Source organism: Ptychodera flava (assembly GCF_041260155.1).
Source record: "Ptychodera flava strain L36383 chromosome 23 unlocalized genomic scaffold, AS_Pfla_20210202 Scaffold_24__1_contigs__length_23054250_pilon, whole genome shotgun sequence".
NCBI classification, from domain to species: domain Eukaryota; kingdom Metazoa; phylum Hemichordata; class Enteropneusta; family Ptychoderidae; genus Ptychodera; species Ptychodera flava.
In genome coordinates, this window is record NW_027248278.1 from 21,542,771 (window position 1) to 21,552,291 (window position 9,521).

General features: G+C 38.3%; 1 protein-coding gene across 1 annotated transcript in view; it reads left to right on the top strand.

Moving 5' to 3' along the window:
• LOC139125079 (selenocysteine insertion sequence-binding protein 2-like) overlaps window positions 1-8,055 on the top strand; it is a 57,723-nt gene extending 49,668 nt beyond the window's left edge. The window contains exon 13 of the mRNA XM_070691187.1: window positions 591-8,055. Coding sequence (XP_070547288.1) covers window positions 591-1,337 — 747 coding nt within the window. The 3' untranslated portion in view covers window positions 1,338-8,055. The remainder of the gene's footprint in view (window positions 1-590) is intronic.
• The last annotated feature ends 1,466 nt before the right edge of the window (window positions 8,056-9,521 follow it).

Below are 9,521 nucleotides of genomic sequence, written 5' to 3' on the forward strand. Positions count from 1 at the left end.
TAGATTTGCTAATGATTTTTCAGTGAGGTCAACTTTGAATGTATTTTGATTCTCTGCAGGCAGCTTGTTATACTTTACATAAATATTATAGAGTGTCTTCAGCAAGACATTATGAAAATGGGAGGCATCAGCCAGTTAAAATGATTAATGCATAACCTTGTATGCTCCGCTTTGCGCAGTGTCAATGACACTAAACTGACATGTCTACACCTATCTGCGTGACATATGGCAAATGTACCCAGTCTGATTCCTACCTCTGCTCTGATCACTGCCAAGTTTGACCAAGTCCAAGTTATCTTTTGTAAAATTATATTGGCACAAAAGTGAGTTGCCATCGATGAATTTGTCATATATAAGAAGTACAAAAGTTTAATGCTGCCTTTACCCTTTTGTGAATGTGGTTTCTGCCAAACTATTGTTTTCATTGATGAGTATGGACCTGTGTACAGGCAGTGAGGGGTGAAATAGACCCGTCTACAGGGGACGAGGGTTTAAATGGTAAATCTGTGATTAAAATCGAAGGCTTGTCATGAGAAGATGAATGTATGGTTTTCTGTGTAACTCAGAGGTTGTTTTTCGTTTACCAACAGGACACATTCCGAGATCTGCTTGAACTTTCCAAGAAAGCTAGGGAGGCTTACGCTGAAATGATACAAAAGTATCAACAAGAAATGGAAGCTCAAACCGCGGCTAGGATTTCCAAACATCACCATCACATGGGACACAACAGAAACTTATCCAACTGCAGTGGTATCTCTTTCAGTTCTGTGATATCGGAGCCGATATCGGAAAACTACCCCGTGCCGGAGCCGGAAGTGGACGAATACGGGAGAGAGATTGAAGCCACCTCGCAGCCGGATATTGACGCGGCGCTGGCAGAGTCATTGCAGGTGAACTCTGACCCCACGGGAAAGACCGTGACCACGGAGGTTTTGAACAGTTATGACGACACTGACTTGACCGTGACACGGACAGACGAGAATGTGGATTTGTCCTTTGAAGAGACAAAGGTGGACAATGATTTGAGCGATGAGGAGGAGGAGGAGGAGGACGACGGAGAAGACGACGACGGAATTTGCGATAAGGAACAGGAAGTTTGTGAATCTTCCTTCAAGTCAACGAACAACGAACGCATCGTCAGCTGGGTCGCCGAGGCCCAGAGTTGCATCGGCTCCTTGAAAATTACGGATATTGAAAACGAGTGCGACAATGAGGCTGTTAATTGTAGTGACCTAGCAACTGTGGTGGAGAACGGCTGTCATGACGACACGCTCATAGCCGAGAAACCCAGTCAAGAGGACCATAGTTGTAGCCAATCAAATTCTCTAGCTAGTTAGCATTTGCATGTGTACGCAATTTAGTGTAGAGTACACTTCTCACAGTATAGTCATAGAGACCGAGAGTTAATTTTTTTTGTATTTTTCACCACATTGGTTTTTGAGTATAGATTATTATTGAGGGAGTTGTATGTGCATGTGTAAGTATACGTAAACGGAGCTGCAGACTACCGGTGTATATGACCAATAAATTTTTTTGTGCGTCTTAAACAAATATTTATGACCCTTTATTCAGAGAAATTGAATTTGAAAACGTAATCAATCATAGAGACACTACCACTCTGAAATCCATCTGTGTTAACTTCAAGCGCTGGAAGTTCTTGTCCCAGTGGTTTTCATATTCCACAGAGGTCAAGTTCATCATGAGAATTTACTACATAAATTCGATATCCAGGCTTGTCGTCCGACACGACAAATGGATTCTATAAATACCTTGCAATGATTGTTATCTGAAATCAGTGATTTTATTCTTTATCGAAACATTACTATTTTGCTTTTTTTTTTGTACAAAACAAGACTTCAGGTACTGTTTGTTTAGTCTGCTATCTCTTGACGAACATTTGTGAATTTTTTTTCTGTGTGTGTTTGTTATACATCATATTACATCGCAGATGTGCCCTATAAAAAAAAACTAAGATCAGAATTTAGATAATATATTTGCTGTGGAGTTCCATTTTTTTGGAATGAGATGTATCCCTACATATATGGTGAGTGGTATCACTTTGTGTTTTTAACGTTTGTCTTGTGCCATTTTTATAGTTCCAACTTTTTAGAGCACTCTTCCGCAGCCTGTCCATTTTTGTCAAGTTTACGTTGAACCTCGTCCCACGTATTTTGTTCCTTTTGTGCTTTTTTCAAAAAGAAAATTTACTCATCTTGTAAAGAGGAATTTGTACATAAAGTGAACTTCAATTTAGGTATGTAGTTTAGAAAATACTCGTAAAACTTACTTAGGCATTGATTGTAGAATTTAAGAAACTTCAATGGCATGGCCATTACTTGTTTATTTTCTGTCCGAACAAGCTCTACTTTGGAACTCTTCCTGGCTCTGAAGGTAACTAGTTTATGATGAGAAATTGTGTACATAATTACAGAAATTAACTATGAAGAAAATCTTATAGTGGGTTCTAATATTTCAGATGTGCATTGAGTCCTCCCCCCCCCCCCCAATTTCATAGTGGACAGTTCCAACCCCCGTGACATATTTCTTATGTTAGATGTGCATTTATTCCAACCCATGTCCCTCCCTCCCTATCTTCATTTCAATTTTGAAGGGTTTGACTTCAACTTTGTCGCAAAAAAGCAGAGTTCAAGCATTTTTGCTAATTCAACAGACATCATCGTTTTTCAAACGAAAAACAGGCAGCATTTCTCTTACATTCTTGTTTGAGAAAATGAAGTACTCTTCATTATGGTTTCCAATCGTGTTGAGGTGTTATCCATTTCCTAATCCTGTGCCTTGTGTATCAAGACCCACTTTTCATGACAGTCTCGACCAGTCTTCATCCATTCCATTACATAACTTTTTCAAAAAGAATCCTACCACAAACTGTAACAGTGTTTCACTGATCCTTGCTGCTAATATCTCTGATAAAAGGCCATAGTCATTTCACTTTTTCACTCTCACCCCATTTTCCAATGCACTAGTCCAGCTTCCTTCATTAAAAACAATGTTGATTAGACCAAACCATTGCATAAAAGAGGTGAATGCCTTGGGTAGTATAATGATCGCACAGAGTTGTCCATCTGGTCAGTTACAGTTTTGCCACCCCAGTTTTAGGCATAAATCAAAACAAGCAGAAATGGTAAAATTATGATGAACATAGCAAGTAGGTTTTGTTATGCTAAGTTTAAATGTGTTCAACAATAGCAGACTCTGACAACAGTGTGCCCTAGTCTGAAGAAAAGAATCAGAGAGACCAACCTTCATTTTGCTTCATGAAAATTTGTGTCAGTTACAATCTTGACAGTTTGCTACATTTCAGCAAATGTAACGTGCATTTCATTCATATCTTTGCAGTAAAATGTCTTTTGTGTGAGACTATTGTGGTACTTAGTCATTGAATTTTGTGTATAGAAACTTCTCGGCTTTACTAAACTGAATTTCCTGTTGGCCACCACACTCTACTTAAAATGAATAGCGAGCAATTGTCATGGCAAAATCTAGCAGGGTGCTGTTTATTCTCACAGAACATCTTGTTTTGAATAAATAAACATCAAATTTTACTGATTGCTAAAATTTACAGCCAAACTCTTACCATATCCATGGCAATACCATGTGCCATCCAAAAGTCTATTTGTCAGAGTCCTGTTCCTGTAACAGTAGCAGAAATCAGACTATGCAGCACATTGCTTGACAAGCAAAGCCAGCAAACTCCAGTGACAATGTGAAGTATTGTTGCAATATTCTACCACAGTTTGTAAGTGTTTGTGCAATGTTACATGGTTAGTGCTTTGAACTTGTCCCAGCAGCTTAGCCGTGTAAAAATAGGACTCTCTGTATCCAAACCTTTGAAAAAAATCAGTTTCCTTGAACTTGATGAAGCACTTTCTTATAAATTGAATTTCTTTTGTGTTGGGTGCATCGATGATTATACTCATCCATTGATAAGTCATTGTCAATGGTGGATGTTTACAATCCAAGATCTCTCCATTTAGATAAACATTCATCAGTTTAACATGTGCTTTGGTGAAGTTTGCAGTTCTGTTGCTTGTCGACATTTCTCTCTCAAAGCTGCCTCTTCACACTGATTTCAGTTTAAATTGTGAGAATCTAGAACTCGTGCTGTTGTCAGGCAATATTCCCACTTCCAGAATTACCCATGTCCAAATTTATCATTGCTTACTTTAAAATACCGAGATTGAAAAGTCGCAGCTGAAGGCATGCCTAGACTCTGAATTTCAAGGTGTTAACCCCCAATTTTCTGTATACAGTTCCACACTTATCATGAAAATCCATTGCTTTGGGCCAAACCATTGTGGTAAAAGGGTTCAAAATTGTTTCTCTTCTTAATAATTTCCAAAGATTACCCACATTTTCATATCTGATCTGGTTTTTGAAAAAAAACTGAAAATTCTAAGAGTTACCTCCAGAGCCCAAAGTTCCTTATCACAACAGATGTATTGAAAATTAAGAAATAGATGAAATATCTTTATTAGAATGAGAATTTAGCCTTTGTTACATGGTGAAATATGATCAGAATCTTCCCTGAATTTTTTGTACTGATTTTGATGAACGTCCTTTTTCAGCACACCGTTCATTCACCCCTTCAAAGAGAGATGTTATCACTCCAATTTCTTTCAAACTGTACTGTAGATTTGTCGCCTTCAAAAGCAAATATTGCAATATTTGGCTTTGTGTCCAGTTGCTTAAAACTGGTAGAATTTACAGGCATGTGTCAGTCCAACAGGTCGGGAAATTTTCCAATTAATTTGCATGTTGATAATCATTTGCATAATGATGATGAACATCTGTCATGTGATTAGTACCTTTTTTTAACTACCCCAGATGTTTTATAACTTATTTCGAAACCTAGATTGCCCAAAGATTTTTAATAATGCAAAAAGAGTTTTACGCACTCACTAACATCCAATATCAGATTGAAGTATATGCAAATAATATGCTAATTTATTTGTGACCCCAGAGCCTTGTTAGACTGAGGTGTCTTTCAGTTTTTTAGAGCATTTCAGCTACACTTGAACAAAGAGAAATATGTTTTCTCAGCAAAAAAAAAACATCTTTTTGGGCTGCAGATTTAGAATCAAGATGAACAAATACATACAATGATGCGTCACCACCCTTCCTCCCCTAAATTTTCTGTGTTGTACAGTGTCTAATAATACAAAAGCAAGGGAATAGTCCACAATACAAGAAATTGCAGGGATGGATGGGGTAAAGTTTGCTTCAGTGTTTTTGTTAAACCAAGAAGAAGTGACATTCCCTCTAGAAATTGAGTAAGAAATTTTTACAATCATGCTGACTCAGCATTTTCTTCGTTACATTAAGGATTCAAGTACAGTGTGTACATATTTTTTTTTTTCTGTGTTGTCAATTTTTGGGAGAGCTGCCCAACTCAAGGTACCGAAAACTTCATATCACATTTACCACTGTGAAAGAAACCACGTTTAAAAAAAAAACTTTCTCAGAACCAAAGTATTGTTATGACGATATCAGAAACCGTAGTATAATGTGCTGCATGTATTTGAGAGTGAGTGTGGTACTTTTAAAGCCGTAGTGTCTCCATGTGTTGGACTAATGTGGAGAGTCTTGTTAAAGCTCTAATTTCTCCAAAAATTGGACAAGTGTGGAGATTATTAGGTCTTGTTAAAGCTCTAATGCCTCCACGTGTGGGTAAATAATCTGCTTGAAACCTGTCCAAAATTAGGGCCTACAATGTCATCAAGAATGCCTCGGAGCAAGAGAAATGCTTGCGTTCATAGTCCACAGTGAAGTGAATTTTTTAGAGTCATGAATGATTTTCTTTGCCAATTCTGTGGACTTCAGCGTCAACATGGCACCCAAACACATGTAGACAGTACAGCTTTAATGCTTCAATGCCAGTAGTTCAATACTCCTGTGTACAAACATTGAGAGTTATTTCTTCATCAGAATCCTCCATTAGTAGCTCGCTACACACGCTCTACTGTTTTCCAGAATGTTTTTCCTTAGATTGGATAATTTCAAAATAGTCACAGATTTATTATACTGTCCCGTATGCAATGCATATAATTACCAGGGGGAGCAATGCATATAATTACCAGGGGGAGCACTCCTAACATTTATCAGCCACTGGCCTTCCAGAACACCCTGTTGTGTGTACAATATTATACAGATTTCTTTGATGAGAACAGAGACTGTTTCAGAATACCTACATTCAACGTCATTGAAATGTACAGATGCTAAACTTTTCTGTGAGATTTTGAAAATGCACTGCTTATAGTGAGTGAATTGATCAGAAATTCAATGTTCTCAAAGGAATAAGTCCAATTTCCTACTTGGTGCGAATTTAACAGTGCCGTGTGGTCTGCTTTTCAAAAATTGTATACATCAGTGAGAATTGCAAAGAAGCTTTTGTAATGATGTTGTATCTGTCCATGCTGTTTGAGATGGTGGAAGAGACAGGGATTATTGTGGAAAGTGTTGAAATCTGGGTAGATTTGTCAGCAAAAATATAATTGCTAAGCAGACATTGTTCATGAGGTGATGAGTTGCCTTCTGTCGGATTTGTAAGATAGATTTGCCAGTACATGTGTCCTCTGTGTACATTCATGTGTCCACTGTCTGTGGTCATGTGACCAGCCTGTGACTGTGTACAAGGTTTGTGCTGTAGATGTGAAGAATTGTGTAGCGTGATAAAATGGCACCCACTCTGATCACTAGATTTGATAGAATTCCTTTAGAAAGACCATATGGGAATGGTACAGATAATGATATAATCCATAGTTGTATGGATAATGTTTGATTTCATCAATCTTCTCCGCAGTTGCAACTAACCTGACCATAGAGATCTGTGGTTGATGTTGTGCCTAGCATGACAATTATAGGCTGGCTACAGGAAATCGATTGTACTGCTCTCTGTCTGGACCAAGACTTTTCAATCTTCCATGGACTTGAGTTGTCTTTAGAATGTAGGTGCACATAGCTGGAATTGTAAAAGGGACACAACATTGACTGTCGGTGTGTGCGGATATTTCATAATGTACTTTTAATACAGTGTTGAAGTTCAGTTTGTTATCCTTGTTACTATGGCAACAGGCATCTGCTGATCGATTGGTTTAATCGTAGATTTGGCAAGACAGGGTCGGAATGTTTCTCACAGAGGATTATTCCATTAACAGCAAAGGGTGTGGTAAAAACATTGTGTCAAGACTCTATGTGGCTGGTGTGTGGTGATGTCGCATACTGCAATGTTAAACTTACCTCTACCCTGGCACAGCAATATTATGTATTCTCACTACAATGCTGAGGGGTAGAATTTTTCAACAGTGTAATTTTTGAAGTGTTTTCCCTACCCTCTTCTGTCATCCTGTTTTGTTTTTAAAGTATCCCTCCATATTATTTTGCTTTGAACCTCAAACAGTGACTTTTGGCCTGTACACAGCAAAACGGGATGATCGCTTTATATACAGGGGTGGAACTTTGAATCCAAGAAAGAAAATATTTCCAACGTTAAATATTGTGTGAATGGATGGCAACTTGTGATGTTGAATTCTGTATCCCTAACCCTATGGGGTGACTGGATTACCCCCTCCCCTCCCCCTCCCCCCTCATCTACCCTGTAGTAATATTTTACTGTACCCAGTAATTATCAGTATCGTCTTTTATAACTTGATGACATGGATTTTGAATCTTTCCATTAAATAGAAAACGATGAATGTACACAGACAAGCAGGTTTTGCCGATGTATCAGCAATGAGTGTTTCACGACAACTCTCAATGTAGCTATGGCAATGCAAATTACGATTGGAAATTTCCCCAAAGGCTGGGCACAACTTGTGATCCACAGGGGGAAAAAAAGGGTTTGTGTCTTCGCGAGTGCTTTTTTTGGAGAAATATTGTTGTATGCATGTTGGTTTTGGTTTGGTAGGGTTTCTGATATCTGAAGCTTTTCATTTGACAAAAACTTTCGTCCAAGTCGTATCACTGATCCACGCATAACTGTACTTATAGCTGGACATGGTGTATGTGAATAAAATACAGCTTTTAATAATGGTACAACTAGTGTGTGTGTGTGTCTTTTCTCTTTATCGTTGAGCCAGAAACACTTCAAAAATTGGAAGTTTTATATCTGATAATGTCAGGGTCAGTACTTTCCTGAATGTCCTTGATTATAAAAGCTGTTGGAAAGTCTTTTTTCAAAAAGTCCAGAAAACTGTAAGCCACTCACAATTTTTCGAAATCATAAAGAATTGGTCATGATAGCATAATATCAAATCTATATATTACAAGTCATTGACAATGACATAGTCCCCACTTGTAATAGGAGTATTAGTCTTGATGGGGCAGGGAAATGTGGTCATTAAGAAGTATCACTGGAGTGTATATGTTGAGATCTATGGGCACATGTCGTTGTTCCCAATTTGAAACACATGAGGCATGTCTAAGTTATGGTTCTAAATCGGGAAAAAAGATCAGACCTCTAGCTGTATTTGCCAGCCAAGAAATACATATGCGCATAATAAATGAGGTACAAGATGTGACATCTTAAGGTCTAATATCCTATCAAAATTGAAGGGTATAGAACTTGTGGTTACTGAGTTATAGATATATCAAGGTCAAAGGTCATTGAGGTCACATGACATTTTGAAAAAAAAATTGTATTGCTAATTAATCCCTATATGCCAAAAATCAGACCTCTAGCTCTATTCGCTTACGCAGAATTAGATATGTGCAGTGGCCCCCACCCCCAACCCCCGTGGTGATGTACCACCCTCCCTGGGTTGGGCATGTTTCTGCTGACGGACACACAAATGTCTATTATTGCCCCTGAAATTGGAGTCCATCACTGATCTACCTAAGTCCTATGCTCTTAGGAATTTTAGCTATGCAAGCTTTATAGCTAAACATGAGACTGGCCCTAATCGCTTGGCTTTTCAGCAACAGTTTTTGGCCGGCCAAGTGTGTAAGCCATCGCGCTGACCCCACGCCCTATGCAACAGCCTATCACTAACACAAGAATCTGCTGGAGTTATGTATTTTTTTCACCTCAATTTTCACATGTCGGGGTTCAGGCTCGACTAGCTACCAGCTATATCCTGTTTCCCCTTTGCCCAGATCATTTTTGACTTATTCAAACTTGTTGCTGTCTTTCATATTGTATGTAACTTTTCTGGGTAATAAATAATTCATAGTTCATTTCTTCAATTTATTGTGTTTTGATATTATATGCCCACGGACTTGGAGCAAGTCCAGCTTGACACTGATCTTGCCAAGTTCATATGTCACCATTAGGTGATGTCTATAACGTCTTAGCTCTAACATTTGAAGGTCCCATGAAAACAGAGATACTATAAAATATGATTTTTACTGACTATACATGCCATAACACACCATGTATAGGTTTTGGCTCAATACTGTTTTTCACTGACAGGGCTGATAGGGAAGTGATACAGTCTAGCAGGATGGTCATTTGAATGTAGCAGGTATGTGTGTGTGTGTGTGTGTGTGTGAAGTTAGACACGGGC